General features: G+C 38.7%; 1 protein-coding gene across 1 annotated transcript in view; it reads right to left on the minus strand.

Annotated features, from left to right (window-relative positions):
- The window catches only part of COL4A5 (collagen type IV alpha 5 chain), a gene marked incomplete at its 5' end in the record, with an annotated part of 33718 nt that overhangs the window by 2452 nt on the left and 12189 nt on the right, over positions 1 to 19077 (minus strand). Inside the window, 19 exons of the mRNA XM_029084406.1 lie at positions 73 to 245; positions 547 to 661; positions 1655 to 1832; positions 2179 to 2391; positions 3679 to 3777; positions 4037 to 4165; positions 4548 to 4619; positions 4767 to 4839; positions 5239 to 5372; positions 6764 to 6772; positions 9025 to 9033; positions 11419 to 11604; positions 12414 to 12464; positions 13034 to 13132; positions 13701 to 13781; positions 15042 to 15168; positions 16129 to 16268; positions 17000 to 17089; positions 18089 to 18187. Of these exons, the coding sequence (XP_028940239.1) occupies positions 73 to 245; positions 547 to 661; positions 1655 to 1832; positions 2179 to 2391; positions 3679 to 3777; positions 4037 to 4165; positions 4548 to 4619; positions 4767 to 4839; positions 5239 to 5372; positions 6764 to 6772; positions 9025 to 9033; positions 11419 to 11604; positions 12414 to 12464; positions 13034 to 13132; positions 13701 to 13781; positions 15042 to 15168; positions 16129 to 16268; positions 17000 to 17089; positions 18089 to 18187 (2077 nt within the window). The remainder of the gene's footprint in view (positions 1 to 72; positions 246 to 546; positions 662 to 1654; positions 1833 to 2178; positions 2392 to 3678; positions 3778 to 4036; positions 4166 to 4547; positions 4620 to 4766; positions 4840 to 5238; positions 5373 to 6763; positions 6773 to 9024; positions 9034 to 11418; positions 11605 to 12413; positions 12465 to 13033; positions 13133 to 13700; positions 13782 to 15041; positions 15169 to 16128; positions 16269 to 16999; positions 17090 to 18088; positions 18188 to 19077) is intronic.

Raw genomic sequence — 19077 nt, forward strand, 5'->3', positions numbered from 1 at the left:
CTTTGGAATAAATTCAGTTTCCAAAGCTTTCTTTCTGGAATAAAGCAATATACAAGAAACAGGTTTTCTTACCTGAACATTTCTGACACCTCTACAGTTGCCAGCCAGAAACTATATGAATTGGCATAGTAATTACACGTGCCACGACCATGGCATTCAATAAACGGAGCTGAACGGAATTCTTCTAAACAGGATCCAGGTGATGCCAAGGCCTGTCCAGAGCCCTCTGCTCCAGCACTAGTGTGCTGGTGGAGGAAAGAAACACACAAACAAGGATCTTGTAATAGGTGCTAAAAATTAAATAGCACAGCATTCAACTGCTAGAAGAATCACTATTCATTCTTGGTTGAGATAATGTGGTGTCAAGATACCTCTATAAATATCAATTACACTGGGTTCTGTGTACTGGAAAATCACTGTTAATCTTGGCTACCGTGGTTAGTCACTGAAGGTAAAGGCTTTTGTAGTTTTTAACAAAGTCCTAAAGCAGCTAGTTGAGGACACAAGTGGGTACTAGCCACTTCTGGAATAGGAGGCAGTTCTTACCATCATGAAAGAATAACCAATCCAAAGGGAGTCCCAGCCTGGAGGACACGAAGGAATTTGAATGGTCTGACTGTGGACAGCTATCACCATAGCAGGAGCTTCACACACAACACATCTGGACACGGTGGGAGTTTCAGAGAAACATGTGATATTAAAATATAATAGGAGTATATTTTATTAAGAATTCTTACATAGAGAAAGGGAAGAAAACTAGCCTGTGAGGTGCTGTCCTATTATTCTAGATTTCTACTTCTCACGCATTTTGTAACTGCAATAAGACAGTTATTTTGGAGTGCAAGATCTGCCGTATTTCCACTAACAACCATTGGGTAAAATACTGAAGCAGTTCCTGAAACAGAAACTAGAAGCTCAAAGTCCCCAAGTAAATGCCTTAATCTTAGGGCTAATGGCTCTTGTGTTTTCTTTCCTGTCCATGGTGATCTTGCACTGCTCACTACATAGCTTCCTCAGTCGAGGAGAGCTCTTACAGCCTTTCAGCCTCTAATTATCACTGCTGCACACAGACAGACCTTTTAAGACAACAAATACTTTAAACCAAGATATCTTCCTAGTATTTTCCAGAGCAAAACATGACAGATTGATCTAATATCCAACCTGCACATTGGAAGTAAGACATGCTATTAATCCAGATACTAAAAAAGAGACCTCATAGAATCATAGAATAGATTGGGTTGGAAAAGACCTCCAAGATCATCAAGTCCAACCCCTGATCCAACTCCAATTACTATATCATGGCACTAAGGGCCACGTCCAATCTCTTTTTAAAAACCTCCAGGGATGGTGAATCCACCACCTCTCTGGGTAGGGCGTTCCAGTGCCTGATTACTCTTTCTGTAAAGAATTTCTTCCTAACATCCAACCTAAACCTCCCCTGGCAGAGCTTGAGCCCATGCCCCCTTGTCCTATTGTTGGTTGCCTGGGAGAAGAGACCAACCCTCACCTGGCTATAACCTCCCTTCAGGTAGTTGAAGAGAGTGATGAGCTCACCTCTAAGCCTTCTCTTCTCCAGACTAAACAACCCCAGCTCCCTCAGCCTCTCCTCATAGGACTTGTGCTCAAGTCCCTTCACCAGCTTGCTTTGTCTCACCGGCTAATGAAAGGCTGGATGCTTTGCCCAGTCAGTGGCTCCATGCTCATCGGCATTGGCTCTGGAGTCGATAGCCAGTACGAATAGTCATTCCTTGATGCAAAATTACAAACATTGTTGATGTTGCAGAACATGAAGGGCATGGTGCTGAAACGTCTAAGACAGCTCCCAGCAGTACCTAGAGAGTAAGATACAAAAAACATGACAGCAGTGTTTTCACTTCATTGCTTTTTATAGCAGTTCTTTGAGAACAGTAATTGTGCATTCTTCCTCTCCACCTGTAAGTGCACAGCATGTGCTATCAAACTGTCACATGGGGGAAAAACTTAACTTCTCGGTTCTGGTTTACATCGTTTCATCCTGAATTACAATGTGCAACCTCTTGATGTAATAGAACTTAGTATGCAATCCCCATCCTAATCTAAGAAATCTCTAAAACTCTCATATCTTCAGAGAACCAGAGCATTTGAAGAAGTAGCTACAACCTCTTTGCCCTTAAAGAGAGAACATAAAGAATATCTCACCCAAATCCTGGCCATGTGCTCTCTCATTTCCTTGCACATACAGAAGAGAGAATCCATCATATATTCTTGATGTTCCTTGTGGACATAGTGGTGTATCCCTGGTCTGGCTGTGCCTAGTTATAAGGAATCCATGAGCAACAGAAGCTGTTCCAGGGGGACCAGGTGGGCCTTGTAAGCCATCAGGACCAGGAGGTCCCTGTATTCCTCGTGAACCTGTTCACATGAGAGAAACACAACATGCAGTATTTATTAACACCATTTCTTGCTCTTTTAGGACTAATGTAGCTCTGAAAGGTAGCGTGGTCTTGTGACCTGGGGGACCCTGGTATCTGCTAACACTCTCTTCCTCAGATTATTTTTTCACGGAAGCTTGGTTAAATCACTGAGGCTGTCATAGCTAGCTATAAAAAAACAGTGCAACTGCCCTGTGTTGTCGGGGTATTGTGAAATTAAATACGTTCAGAGCCATGAGGCACTAAGATAACAACTGCAGTGGACATGACAGCCACTGGAATGAGTCCAAATTAGCTTCCCAATTCCAAAACATATTAATCTATGCATGCAGCTTAATAAGAGAATGTTGAAACATCTTGCTCAAGATGACAAAATAAATTGGCAGAGCCAGAAACAGAAGCAAGTCTCATTCTAGGGCATGCTATGATAACACCTAAGCCGAAATGAATAGAAGAGCTGCAGTCAGTTTTGGAATAGGCCACAAAAAGTGGAAATAGGCTAGAACAATCCTGAATGAGAGCAAGAATGAGTCATATGACTGAGAAAGGTATCAGAAAAGGCATTTGTTCTTCAACAGCAAAAATACCGGGAAATATAACTACAGATATTTAGACTATGTTATTCCACAGTCATTATTATTTACGTTTTTTCACTAAAACAACGCTAACAGATTTCATAGAGCTACCCAGAGAAAAATGGCATTATGGATTTTTATACTGTTCTAACTCTAATACTTTTTCTCACAAGTTGCAATATATAGCTATTTAGTACGTATCATCTTTAGAAAATGGTCCCAGTGCCTAGTCTGATTTATTTTCTCAAATCATAATCCAGTAATTCTAAACTATAGCTGCAAGGTAGCCTGATCTCTGCCTTTGGTGAAATTCTTTCCTTTATGAAGTCTGTTTTTCCCAATTCATTATTTCCATGCAAAGTTAAAATTATTTTACTAATCTGTCTCTTCTGTTTCTTACTGTCTTCATTATCTCCTGTGCATCATCTGTGCTGCAAAGAGGATGCCATTAAGCTTGAGATAAAGCACTCGACAATATTATTCATCAAGGACCAGCAACATGTTGGTTCCAAGAATATTACAAACCAAAGTATGTTCAGCTGCTTGTAATACTTTCACATTAAGAAAATCCTAAAATTATTATTTTATTATTATTCCCATGAGGCAAAGATCTCACTTCCCAGTATTGTCCTGCACTCACAAAAGGGAGCATCTCTTTTTATCACTGCATCCTCAATGGATAAACACTGTACCTGGTTGGCCTGGAAGACCTCTCTCTCCTTTACGTCCTGCTGGACCATCAAAACCAGGTAGTCCATCTCGCCCTGGGTCACCAGGAAGACCAATTGGACCTAGAATAGACAAACGAGTAACTGAAATAAAAGCTCCGAAAATCTCACTACAGAAATCTTTAAGTTGTTTCTATTGTTTCTTCGTCAGACAAGAACAAGACCATTAAACCAGATGTATATGGTAGAACCTTACATTTATCTATTACCTCTTGCTGAATTCAGTAACTTGTCTCTGCAGCCTATGCCAAGTGACTCGCATTGCAGCATGCAGTCAGCTATACTTCTTAGTCATTTTTTCTGCAGCCACCTAGAATCATACCTGGCAATCCCTGTGGCCCTGGCAATCCAGGTGGCCCTTTTGACCCAGGCTGTCCTGGAGGACCTGGGGGACCAGGGTCACCTTTGACAACAATGCTTCGTCCGATGGTACCTGGTAAACCTGGTGGACCTGAGAGAAAGCAGCTTAGTATTAGATAAACCTGGGTAGAAAAGAGCGTTAAAAACATTTTCTGTTATTCTTCCTTGCAAAGTCAGAAGCCAAGAGCTCTATCAGTGCAACAAATAACTGTCAATATAATAAAGGCAAAAAAGTGCTCTTGGTGACCCCTCCCAAAGGGCAGCTCTTGCAGGGGTTAATCCGTGTAGACTGGATACAGTACAAAATACGGTAGGATTACTTCTAGAGCTAACAAGTATAGCTTGGAATTGTGTTTGAGCTGTTGCTCACTTAGCTATCATTGCTGACCAAGACAGACTCAGTCCTACCTCAGTGTAACAAATTCTAACTGGCAGGGAGCAAAAGTGACAATAACGCTACCCAGGACTCCTACCTGGTGGGCCTGGCAGTCCTTGGCTGCCTGTGAGGCCAGCAGGTCCTGCAGGTCCAGTAGGACCCTTCATACCTGAAACATCAAATTCACACAGTTACACAGTGAAAGAACATGCTGTCTTGCAAAATCTGCTGCAGGAATGGCCAAAATCAGGCTGCTTTTCTCCCTGAGGGGCTGTTACTGTGTCTGGAGGTTTTCATTGAAATGCTAGTTAAATACCTGGGAATCCTGGAACGCCTGGAACCCCGGGGTCACCCTTCATTCCATTCAGACCTGGACGACCAGGATCGCCCTGAACAGAACAGCTTCATGTTATGCACTCATCTCCTTCAGCAGTTTCAGGAAAAACAGATAGAAAAGGTGGCTGGGGACAAATAAGCACACTTGGGGTCTGTGAACTAGTGCTCTGCAGGGCAGAGGCCATGCATTCTGCTCACTTCACTGGATGCTGTAACAAGAAGTGTACATTGACAGCTCCAGCTCCCATGGGAATATAATGGGGGACATTCTTCCCAGATACTGGGAGATAATTAAGGAAAAGACCCTCTTACTTGCCATAAGACAGGATGTTAGCTATCACATTTTGCCTTTTATTTTACTATGATAAACTGCATACATATTTCACCCAAATATATTCCATTGTTATTGCATTTAAAATAAGTTAGGGGGAAAACTCCATTTCTTGTCCTACCTGGCGTCCAGGTGGTCCTTGATCTCCCTTTAGACCAGGCAGGCCAGGTGGACCAGGTTGACCCGGGTTCCCTTTTTCCCCTTTAACTCCTCCATTGCCTGGTGGCCCTCGTGGACCTTCTGGGCCTGGTGGACCTTAACATTGCAGAACAAATATGCATATATCAGTATTTATCATCCATTCTCCCCAGGTTTGTGCCTTCAGCGTAAAAAATAATTAAAGATATTTTGGCTTGACTTCCCAGCTCTATTTCAATGCTGAATTCAGGATAAACTAAAAGGTAAACAAACAGAGGGATTATTTGCACTACCCAAATCAGGAACCAAGGCTCCTTATCTAGCTGACAAAGAGAAGCAGGTCTTTCCAGAAAGCAGTGCAACTCACCTGCATTAGAAGCTTACCAGTGACCAGACTGGTACCTTTAGTAGGAGCCAAGAAACCCAAAGTTAGATGGTACAAATATCCCCTTTGCTGACCTGCATTAAATTCATCATCTCCTAAGTGCTATCTTAACAGACTGAATTCCTTTTGAAAGCCAGTCTCAACAATGCAAAATATTGCTGCTTTTTTCCTGTTAGAATTTGGCATACTTAATAATGTTTGCATAATATTTGCATTTGGCATTTGAGAAGCCCAGTATATGCTGACTGCTGGGCAGCAGGAAGCCCACCATTCTGCCTTACCTAAATACTAATCTGAGTTGCAGAAACTTCCTTATATTGAATGACTCTCCCTCCAACTGATTTGTCTATCTTTAATAGAATTACACTGTGGAAATCCAATAGAGGAAATGGTCTGGTCTTTAAATATTTTCCCTTTGCTACAGCCACATTAATCCAAAGCAAAGCAGTGGATTTAAATGAAACTTAAGTATTTGGAGAGCTGAAAGATGAGAGTCCCACCTTTATGACACCATCTAAATAGAAGGTTACTGATCTTAATGTGTGGCAAAACAAACTATATGCAAGTGCAGCAACAGCTAATAACATTTCACAAGTTAGATCTCATAATTTAATTAACAAAAGGATCTCTGTGCAGGACAGTGCTATGACATTCTCTCCTGTAGTATAGCAAATCTAAGAACATTTATCAGTGTGCTGGATTTTCAATTCTTCTGCAACCTCAAATAATTAAACATCTCCTTTGACATCCTCCTAGTCTATATTCCGTGGATAAATTCTGTGCATGCAAATCTGAGTATAGTATTCCTTCCAAAATTTTTCTTTCTAAATCAACAGAAATTTTGTACCAGATTTCACACATATCCTGTAGCAGTTCCAGCTACAGAAAACATCCCATCATGCAAAGATTTTTTGTGTTCATTTTGCTCTTTTATACTGGTCTAGTACTGTACACATGCAAAATAATAACAGGTTACCCTCTGAGGCATGCTAATCAAACACACATGATCTGCAGGGTAACCACAGTCCTTAAAAAAGATAATCACAGAATTACAGGAAAACATCCGTTTCTCTTACATCAAGTGCAATGCAGTAAAATAAATTGACCGAGTTAAGAGTCTAACCTGGAAGACCTGGAAGGATCAGAGTTCACCAAAGCCCAATGATCGATGTTAGAGGGGTCAGACATCACACAGTACAAAACAAGATTACTAGTTAGAAATAGTACAGATGACAGCATATACACTACACAACAACCCATTTCACCAGCATATTTTGTATTTACAATATAATCCACATGCATGCATAAAACCATACATGAATACACAACGATATGTATTTTCAGATACAAGTTATTCTGGTGACTAGGCTCTACTGAGACTACTTTGACACTTCATTTAACAGCAAACTTAAAGCTTTACTAAAGAATGTGTTATTGCTTTAACATTACAGCTGAGGCCTGTGACTGGTTAGTCCTACTGACAGTTGGATTTGGACTATGTAACCATTTCACTGACAATATTCAACATCAAAGGGCCTGGAGCTTGGCAAATAGCAGCTAAATTGTGAATGCCAACTTACTCTTGAGCAAAATATTGCTTTGGGCAGGGGGGCATGTGATTAACAAAAGGACTCATCACCACTTATCAGATACGAGCTTCAGCTATCTGAATACAATTACAACCTCTTCAAGATGGTAAGCAGGACTGATAGAGATCAAAAGGGCTGCAAATGATATAAGCAAAAATACAGCAGAACTTACAAATTTAATTTGTTGTCTTTACTCTTGGCATTATTTTTTCTTGATAAAAATACCCCAAGGTGTTTAAGGTTATTATGAAGAATGGCATTTGATGACATCCTTAGAAAAATCACTTAAATGTCCTCTTTCAAAAGGTAAGATGGTTGTCCCTACTATGCTCCTGAATTAATACAGATTTTAGCCCCTGTGCCACTTGCATCTTTCATGTCAGTGAAATGATTTAAGTATATTAACATCTCACCATGCAATTTGCAGCTACAAAACTACAATAAATATGTCAGGTTTACCTCAATGCACTATTTTTTACATACTTGGTAAATTATTTTAAATACTAACTGCAATACAGTTGTTAAAATAATGACATGGACATTTAATTGTCACTGTTAAGTACTTATAAACTATATTTCACTGTTAGATAAGTTTTGCCATGATTTATAAATCTGGCTTATATTTGTTGATCATTGAATTCTGACTAGACAAAGTCACATGGTGGAACAAAACGTGAAGCAATTGGTAAGTTCCTCTCAGCATCCCCATGATAGTAGCCCTCTTTAAAAGTGTGGTTACTGGTTGTGTGACCACAGTTTAATTAAAAGGTAAAGCCACATTCATTTTTTTATATGACTGCATAAAGCTAGGATTCAAACATCAGAATCTACCACATTTGCTACCTCACAGTGCTTAGGACAGCACACTAAAAACTAAATTGTATTCCTTTATTGAATTTTCAGGAAGCAAGTTCTTTGCTTCCTGAAAGTCATCATAGCAAAACCTAAAGACATCATTATTGTTAAATAGATATACCGAGTCATTTTCAATCTAGACACAGACGTTAAAAATCTTCCCAAGAGGTGGCTCATGCTACACGCTGATATGGTAAAATTACACGAAGGTTGTGAAAATGACCATGCTCTTACCAGTCCTGTTCCACTGCCCTAGCATTAGGGAGGGGAGGGCTGTATGCTTCATTTTCATTAAATAAATATTAAAGGAAGAGCTTTCCTCATTTCCTCTAAACGTGCTGGTGAAGCAAAACAACGGTAAGAAGGATTTCTCTGCACTGGAAAGTTACAATGCTCTAAATTTGGAATGTAAAGCATCACTGTTACTATATATAAATTTTCATGCAGACACTGTTGGTATAAAAGAAGCATCTAATTTTTTTAAGTCACTTGAAAATGTCCAAAATCAACAGTAGCAGGTGTTACAAAAATGAATACTGTCATTTGCCCAAGCTACAAAACACAATTATACAACAAAGACAAGGGAGGACAGCGCAATATGCTTTTTTAAATAAGATGGAAACCAGTATATATTGTTTTCAACTGCACTGAGAATAAATATACTAAAACAAGTTTCACAGTTGGAGACACTTTATAAAGGCCTTGCAAATCTGGACCCACATGATCTTTCACCATGGGAAGAGCAACACTATGTCCTTCCAATGTCAGTCCTATAGCAACATGGAGGAAAAGCCTGAAAGCCAACTCTGAGCTTTTCTTTTCTACCACAAATTAAAAGGTATGTCTGAAAAAATGACTCGGCATATCTACATTTAGACACTACAAAAGTATATACATTAATTTTCATGCAAAGTTATTAATTTGGAGTTAAGGGGCTAACCTGAGGGACCTGGGAGTAGGGGGTCAAAGTTCACCAAGGTCATCATTAGAACAAGGGGAAAAACATCAAAATTGTTAGAAATATCAACAAGCTAACATATTCAACTAAACCTTTATTTTTAGATTTAGCTCAATATTCCTTTACATACAGTATGCAAAACACCAAACTATTATTATTCATAGCCATGAAAATAGACTTCTGGAGTAACAGCAATGTTGTGTTGCCCTGGAAATTAGCTTAATTTTATGATCAGTGAATAAATCCATCCCAACACCGTCTACCAACATTTGTTTTAGGGGCAACTCAACTGAAGTCATGGAGCTACATCATGTTTGACTCCATCATTTTTACTAATCTTAGAATATACCCAGAAGTCAACAACAAACAGTGTACACATACAGCTTCTGGTTTTATTTATGTCCCTAGAAGGGGGGTAGTTTGACAGCCACACAGCTGCTTTTATGACTAACTGCCTTATGTTGAAATGTTACAAAATCAGCATTCCAACAATAGACTGTGTTATCATTTGAAACAAAAGGCTGGAGTGCTGATTGTACCAGAACTGCAATAATAGTTTGGTTTATCCACATTAGTTCACGCATAACTGAGCAAAACAAATGCTTTACTTTATACATTGCATGCAACAAAAATGGAAATAAGAGAAAGAGAGAGAGAGAGAGAGAGAGAGAGAGAGAGAGAGAACATGGCTGAGCAGAACCTCACTGGTTGTTTTCCCCCCTTCCAATGCTCATAAAACTGCACAAAATGAGTCCCACCATTCCTCTGCCTCCCAAGCTGGTTGGAGGCAGTAAGCACCTGATTATACAGAGAACAGCAAACTGGGTGAGAAGCTTCATAAAAACACCAATGCTAGAGCAGAGCATAGAATCTCTGTTGGTAGTTTTATTATACATCAGGAGCTGCTTAGCAATTGTGACTGGCTGTGAGTTAACCACCCATTGGGCTGTTCCACACCAGTCACATAAAAAGCAGGTTTAGGATACAACACAGTTCAGGTATTTTTACTATGGCTAAAAGAAAACGTCATTATACTGGCAAATAACACCCCAGTTTAAGGTGTTAAAAATTTAAAGCAACTGTTTTTTACAATTAATATTTTTTTAAAATGCACAGTTATGATAGATGAGTTCATAGCCTACTCTGGACAAGCAAAAAGCTCATACTGCCATTGAAAATAATAAAATATGACTCAATTCCATTTCTAGTGAAAATATTTTGATAAAATTGAATTATAAAAACATTTTTCAGTGGGATTGCCTCCTCCTGTATTGGAAGAGAGCATGAGGAAAAAGCAAATCTTAAAATCTTTCCAAGTGCATACTGCAAAAATAAACTCTCCCTTGATACTCAAAACCGAGCAATGTATGTGTAGCAGCTATTTTACAAATGTACTAACTCAAAACTAACTTTTCCCAAACAGATTTCTGAATAACAGAAAATTCTGAGGTCAGAATTTGAGGGCAATAAATAAAAATATTACTTCTCCATTAATATGCAAAGAAAAAAACCCCAATAATTGGCCAATAGCTTGGTTTGAAAGTAGTCTCCTTTAAGGAGAATATCAAGCATGTTAAGTAAGATGAGTCTTACTGGTGGCAAAGTACTTCTGGACTCAAGAAACAGCAATAAGCTTGATCCAGAGTTGTGACAGGTTCATTAAAGTTAGATTTTTCAAGAGCAGTATCTAAATGAAAATAAACATTCTATGACACAAAATATAAATCAAATTCTAATCCATGGCAGGGAGTTGCTCAGCAATGTTAACTCGGTATAGTAGTTTTTTCATTCCCAGAATCAGTTGGTGCAGGAACAAAATGCAAACATGGAATGGAAAGATGAACACAGCATAATGGTGCACCGAGTCCATGGGAGCCACGTGACACAATGGAGCAATGACTTATGTTACATGACACGAAGATGAAGAGGCAGCTATCCAATTTGATCATGCTGTGATGCTAGTGTGAATTTGATTTTCATGACTCTTAAAATGATGGGGTTTGTTACTTTTGGTTTTTTGTGCGCGATGACATTTGCTGATCACGTGACAATACTGCAAAGGCATCAGATGTTCAAAAGTCGGTATGGTGCTCGCTAGATGATTACTGTGACAGCATGCGGAGAATCTCCCGTGTATCAACGCATTGGGTTTTTGCTGCCAGGTATCAGAAATTAATAGAAACTGAAGCTGGTTTATTTTTAGATTCTGTTACTTTTGGCAACAAAATCCTCTGGTTGCCCACAAATATTAAGACCTATGCCATGAGGCTTGAATTTATCCATCCAAATAAATTGGGACACTTTAAAGGCTGATAACCTACCAGCAAAATATGAAAGTACTGGCAGATGCTGATAAGGTATGGATCACGCTCTTACCTGGCCTTCCTGGAACACCTGGTGGGCCAGGGCTACCTTTAGGGCCTTCCAGAGGTGGCCCTGGTATTCCTGGTGGACCTGGTGGACCCTGTAGACCGGGGAATCCCTGGAAACCTGGTTCTCCCTTCAGACCTGGAAGTCCAGGGGGCCCTGGTGGGCCAGGTAACCCCACTTCTCCTTTTTGCCCTGTAAAACCAAAAAGACATGTTTATGAATACTGTTATAAATTGGTGTGCAAAAAAGTCCAAATGTCAATTTGCAGAGCCATTTCTTTCTCTGCAGAAGTGCAAGTCTGGCCACAACTCACCCCATTTGCCCAGTGAGACAGTATAAAATTGGTTTAACATTCAGAAAAGAGTTAGGGTTAATAATTCTTGCAGGAGAAAGTGCTATAGCTTCTGACACGTTAAAAGATCTTACAAGGTCTCATTTTACTACTCAGTGATGATGTAATTCATAAACATCCTCTGAGTTTGTAAGCCTACAAGCAAAGCTTTCTGTGAAGAAATCTGTCAAGACTTCATCGTTTTTTTGAAATGCTGCTGAAAGACATACTTGCAAAATTTTCAAATAAGCTTGAGGAATTTAGGAGCTTTTATGCTACTGGAAAAGAATATAATTTAGGTTATGAAGTTGCTTTTGAAAATATAGCAAGCAGCTATATTTTCAAAGCAGCTTCATTTGTCATCTGTCATACGAATGCTGTATTTACTGAGAAAAGTCAGCAAAGTTCTACACAATGCAGTAGAGTATTATCCTGTGTGGATTTATTCTGTCTGCATAATTGCTAATTTACAAAATTCAGTAGTCAAAAATGAGTGTCTTTATCACCATAGTGTTGTGTGAAAACAGTTTGCTTAGAGAAAAAAAAGTTATTTTAGTTGTTGCTATGGCATTCATTTGTTGCAGAACATACAACATGCCCTTCTTTTTTTTGGTGTATTGATACATTTTACATTCAAGCTTTTTAACAAAGAACAACAAAGAAACTTTACCTGATAATCCTGGCAGTCCTGGAGGTCCTGGACGCCCAAAACCTGGTAGACCTGAAAAGAAACAGATTCAGTTAATAATGAACATTTAGCTTTCAAGAATCCAGGAACAGGAACATGAGGCTGAGAACTATGAAAGTGCTGTTCATCTAAATCTGTTGATTCCTTGAGACTACCAGGATTCTCATTCTCCAGTCTACAGTGAAGCTAGAGGTTTTGCTACAAAATGCATCTGTAACTTTCACAAGTATTTCCATTCATTTACAAGATACTCTTCCAGATTTTGGGAGTTAATACATTTGCATTTTTGGTCGAGGTTCTGTCTTTAAGGCATACTTCACACTTTATCTATTCTGTAACTGAGTTGAAGCAATACAGACACCGTGGAATACAGGAACAGGGATTGGAGTTGAAGTCAGGCATTAAAAATCTAAGAACTGACTGAATTCTTGTCCTGTGCTTCATTGGCAGCTTGACAGCACTCTTTGTGAACCATTCAGCAGTTGGGAACTGCAGGAGCAGCTTTGAAGGTGTATGGGCAGTTACAGGAAAAATAGAATAGAGAAAGCAGGACATCATAATGCAGTGTGAAGAGGGAAAAACAAACAGGAAGAATACCTAACCTGGTTCACCCTTCTGACCAGCTGGTCCAGGGATACCATCTCGACCAGGCTGTCCCTTCTCCCCTGAAGGACCGGGAGGGCCAGGACGACCAATGTCACCTAAAAGGAAGACAGAACACATTAGCACAGTAATGCCTAACCTGCAATAAAAAAAAAAAGCAACCTCCCTCCACTTCCCCACCATCTAAATCTGAAGGTGTGACAATGTAATAACAAATTCACAAGGGTGTAATCTTAAAATTTAAACTTCTCTCTCCCCCTTTCCCTCCCTGACAAGTTAGAATGAGTTTTTAGGAATGTGACCTTTTAAGCAGTTAGTGTTTGCTAAAAATAATACTATGCTTCTCTTTAGTATAAATTAGAATTTTGCTCCTATAAAAACAGGTTAGACCACTTGAATACTTAAAAAGTAAAGCTCATAAATACTGAAACAGTTAACTTCTTGTTTCAATAGCTAATGCTATGACTATGACAGCAGACACGTCAAGAGAAAGTTAAAACTTCTTTCTTTTCTGTTTAATTTCAGTGAACTGTGTGCAGTGGTGCTTGAGCATCTGTATACATATGGGTGCATTTTCATTGTGTTAAAAAGATAATAAAGGAAGTGGCTTCATGTGTTAGGCTTTTCACAGAAGCAGCTGACCTTTGCTGCACCGTTCATGCTCACCTACTGGCCCAGGTGGTCCAGGCAGGCCAGGATTACCTGGAGGCCCCTCAATACCTTTTGGTCCTGGAATTCCTGGCGTTCCTGTAAAGTACAGGCATTTCAATCAAGTAAGTACAAAACTGGCTTTTCAGCAGATCTTGAAATGCTATAATCTGACATGCTCTGAGCAGCAAGTGAGCTAATTGTATGAAGATACTGCATTTATACTCATTTCACAGATTAAGCTGATCAAGGAGATGAACTATAAAGCAAAGAACACACAGAAACAAAACATATTAGCACAACTGTCCTTACTGCTACTCTCAAAATTCTGTCTTAACTGTTGAGTGCTTGTGGCCAAGGACACCATGAGTCTGGCAGTCTGCTAGGAAATTACTATTTTAGAGACAAGTGTTTCTGCTTGGCAACAAATTTAAAGCATTGTGAACTGTGGTTGGATAGTCCTTCCTCATTCCTCTTTTCCTTTCCTAAGAAAGGATCTTAATAAAGATAGTTTTAGTTAGAATTTACACTGGATTCTCACCCCTACTGCATGACCTGAGTGAGAGGTAGGAGAAACAAACGATCTGCTGCTGTATGTATGTTCTGAACAGCACCTGAGCCTGATCGAGGTAGGGTCTCTCTACACTGTTTTGACTATTCACAATCTTTCAGGCACAACATGAGGGAGAAGTTAAAAACTGTCAGGTTCATGGACAGGTTTTGTTCTCTTCCTCCTGCTGCCATGACTACACTGTTACAAATTCCCTAACTTCCTAACATTAAAGCTGCTTAAGCATGCTGATAGAACAGCCTTTATTGCTGCAAATGCAGCACAGGTAAAAACCTTGTTTCTTTAAATTTAGAATGAAAGAACTGACATATACCTATTAAACAATCTCTCAATATTTTTAGAGAAGAGTGCAAAACCTTATTTCATTATGTTTCAGAAAGAGATTTCTCTTTAGAACGTATTTTTTAGACAATAAATGCTATTTAAAAAGCCTAGTTTTTTTGATGACACTTTTTAATTGATTCATGAAGGAAAAATATGGAACCAAGCACAGGTATTTTGTGAGTCAGAGCAGGTGAGAGTGACTGCTGTGGGGAGCATTAGCTAATGCAACTGCTACATCCCTTTCAGAGCAGATGAATAATTTCAGAAGGCACTTAAGTGATGCCTTTATACACTTGCAGTGTCTTGCAGTGACAATTCCTACAGCACAAAGCTTAGAAGCAGCAGATTGCTAGAAATTTGAAAGAAGCTGCAGCTGTTTACCAATTACCCACTGTGTTTAAATCTACATACCAATATAAGCAAGAGGGGAAAAATAATTAAAAAAAAATCCTGTTCAGAATTACCTGGGAATCCAGGAAGGCCTGGTTCTCCTTTTGCACCTGGACTGCCTGGAAAGCCAGGCAAACCAGGATTTCCAGCTATACCTTTACTGCCTGGACTACCTGGGTATCCAGGCAAACCAGGATCACCCTGGAAAACATTAAGCAGAAATAAGAGGTCAGCCTTTGTAAGATGGGTAAGCCCTTCTTGTATGTTCCCAGTCTTACCATCACAAAAAGGTCACCATTATGTTGTGTACACTTTTCCTTATATCCAGTTAATGTTAACCACCTCACACAGAAAATTAACTGGAAATAGCAATGGTAAAGATTGTAACAGTTTTCCTCTACAATTTTGTATACAGTATCATAGCTTTTCTTCAGAACTAGCCTAAGTTAAAGGAAAAAGTGTTCTCTCTTCTTTCAGAGCAGGCAAGAGATTTTTACCCCATGATGATGCAGAAGAAAAAGAGAAATCTGCAGACCTTTATTTATGCAATGTTTTTGCTAAATTAATTGCTGCTCTATATCAATTGTAAGGCATCAGTGGAGGCTGCTAGATATTCTGTAGGCCTTTTTGTTACTTCTTTGTGAGTGACAGAAAGGATGATAGAGATAAACATTAGTGCAAATGTTTATATTATATAGACTTAAAAAATTTAAGCAGCAGTAATCATGATATATCCAGCTTCTTAGTAATTTATTCTTAAATGCATATTATCTTAATTTTTTTAGCATTAACTACATAATTGTAGTTATGGGAACGATGACATTAATTGTATAAATCCCTACCAACTACCAAAATGACAGCAGTTATCATTAGTGCAGACTAGGGCCACTTATTGAACCCAACTTGAAAAGTCTGGTAAACAATCTTCTCCTTTAACCAGATTAAATTATATATAAATATTTTCACCTTTTAAATCAGAAATTTTTGCTCCCACTTAAGAAGAACAAACCACAGTCAACCCTGCTTGTTATTAATATATTTATATACATATTTACACTTATACATGATATATATTAAGTTATAGCTAAAAAAAAAAAAAAAAATCAACACAGAATCTAATTTCCTCGTGGAATTTTCTATTGAAGAATTTTGTAAATGTACCTTTGGTCCAGGGAGACCAGGAATACCAATGCCTGAAAGACCAGGGTCACCTTTCTCCCCTTTCAATCCAGGAAATCCTGCAGGCCCAGGCTGTCCTGGACGTCCTGCTATTCCTTGGCTGCCTTTAATCCCTGGGGGACCTATCCAAAAGATGAAATACAAGTTTTATAAATACAAATAGAACTTCTGCAGTGATTTAATTAAATCACTCAAACTACAGCAACTGAACAAGAAAGGACTAACAAGTTGACTGGCTGGCTTTGAATACCTAATGTGTTTTTATTTTCAAAAACGAATTAAAACAATTATTTAAAAATACCTCATGGCTTTTTTGCATGACATTTCTAAGCTTTCTTTTTTTATTCTTAATTTACACAAATCCAAATATCTCGTCATAGTATCTAAGTACAAGGTAATATTAGAATCCTCAGAAACTGGAATTTTTTTTTCAGCAATCTTTCTAAATAACAGAATTGACTTTCTCCTTCCCCTTTGCTTGTGTCTGATATCTGTCTTCTGACAGGTGGCTTTACAGAATCATCTTTTTTCTGAACTTTCACAGAGTGGAATCTGAGAAACCATATAAGTATGATAGTTACAAAATTCAGATCCTTCTGCTTCTACATCTGTAAGCACTTTAAAATAGTTTGTATTTACAATATATTTGCTATTTGCATTTTATATTTTAATGGGTATTTCCAATTTCTTATGTACTATTTCAACAAATATGTGTGTAGAGCTTTATGTATTCCTTATCTGCATTGCCATTTAAATAAATTATTAGATCCTGCACACAAGCAGATTCACCTTTGTACCATATCAAAGGAAAACACTATCCAAAATGGAGTAAAATACAAGCACAGTAACTAACCTGGAAGGCCCATCTCTCCCATGGCACCTTTTAACCCTGGAGGTCCCGTTGGTCCTGGCTGCCCAGGAAGCCCCGTGTCTCCTTTGATGCCTAGGAAAGTTGTATTTTTAGTTAATTAATGGCAATAATTAAAAGTTTCTGATACGCATACGTTATCATATGCTTGTCATCTAATTACAAAGGCAATAGATGTGGAGTTGCTTTAGGCCTGGTACTGCTCCTACATGCTTTTTCACACCCATTTGTAGTGAAATATTAAACACCTTCAGTTTGTTCCAAGCCAAGATTTGATCAGGGCAACTTCTTTGTTTTGCAGATTAGTCTAACAAAATGGGTCAAATCTCAGTCCATGATTTACTAACCAACTGAAACAATTTTGTACTGGTGTGACTTGGTCTCTCATGAGCTGTTGTGCAGAATGAACACATTATCTCTTTCTCATCTGCAACAGGTATTCAGTAGCTTCTATTATGGAATCAAATGCGACCTACAATGTTCAATCTAGTTTGAGTCCTGTATAGTTAAAAAAATTCCCCAAGCCCAACAAGCTATTTAGAGCAAGACCTAAATTAGACATACTGAGCAAAGATTCGAGGTTTCAGATAAATTGTTATAGCTGTAGGAAACAGCAGCACAAAACAGAATGTTTTCTTGATCCTTGCAATCCTTTAAAGCAAAGGTGTGACATCCAGACAGCCTTTGCAATACATTCGTTTGGCCATTTGCAAAGTATGAGTATAATGACTAACAATATAAGAACTAAACACATGAAACAGACAAGGTCTCTCGGCAGATCCTGCAGGCACGTTGCTTGCTCAAGCAGCAAGCTCTTTTCCAGTCATCCTAAAAGCTATCCTAATCTTCAATGGGATCAGCTTAAAAATGCTTTTGGGCCTGTTAGAAGGCAAGAGCTCAAAGCATACTGGTTGGATAATGATTTTAAATATCCCAAAACTGTGCTGCAGCTTTAAGTGTAAATCCCTAGGCTTTGCTTAGATATACCTGGATTAACATCTCAATCCCATGTGATAAAAACGCATGCAAATTTTTACACATCAAAACTGTCCATCTGAGGCCTTGTTTACTTACCTGGCAATCCTGGCACACCTGGTGGGCCACTAGGTCCTGGTGGGCCAGGGTCACCTGGGAGACCCTGATACCCTTTCTGTCCTGATAAACCAGGAATACCTCAAAGGACAAAGATATATTTTATTATTATTACTACTACTGTATGTTTTCTTTTACCTTAAGAGATCAGATGTAGCTATATGTGAAAAAGAATACAAATAGGCATTTTTCTTCAGTACATATAATTCCCCCTGGTTTAGTGAAGAGAAGTATCACAGAACACAAAATATTGCTTCTGGAAAGTTTAAAATTACTACAAAACAGGAACAATATAAGTTAAGTAGAGGAAAAAGTAACTTTATGACTAATGCCAATATACTTCATTCAGGAGGGACTGTCTTTTTGGTTGAGCAGACCCTCTGCTAACCTCTCTATATTAATCCAGATTATTTATATACATGTTTAATTACATTGCTACACCAGAAGCATTTTGGGACTAATATGTTATAAAAAGTAATGCAAGTATTTTAGCAGATTTTTACAAATTCTGTGTGGCTATTATCCCATACAATAACTTGTACTGCCCTGCAGACACAGTTAAATCTATCCTCTATAGCTCTTACTTAACAGAGGGAAAAAAAAGTGTCTTGGGATACTGCTTAGGCTTCACAGAAATTAATACAATAGATAAATTAGCACAATAATGGCTGGGCCAACATTAGAGAAAGGCATTCTGGTTCTCTCTAGAGTAGAATATTTTTACTCTACTCAAGACTAAACTAGAGTTCAAAGGAGACATCAGAACCCTTGGTGGGGGAGAAGGGGAAAGCAAGCAAGTGTGAGAGAAAAGAGACATGAGTGAACTGAGAAAACCTTCCAGGCTGCCAGCTTCCCAAGTAGAAACACACACAGAGATTACATTTAGCTCAGTGGAGGGTAAAGCTTACAGAGATGATGCATGAGCAGTTGACCAACGCAATTCCATCCTACAAGGCAAAGCCCTTAGGGAC

This window comes from Antrostomus carolinensis, unplaced genomic scaffold (assembly GCF_000700745.2).
Source record: "Antrostomus carolinensis isolate BGI_N321 unplaced genomic scaffold, ASM70074v2 scaffold34883, whole genome shotgun sequence".
Taxonomy (NCBI): Eukaryota; Metazoa; Chordata; class Aves; order Caprimulgiformes; family Caprimulgidae; genus Antrostomus; species Antrostomus carolinensis.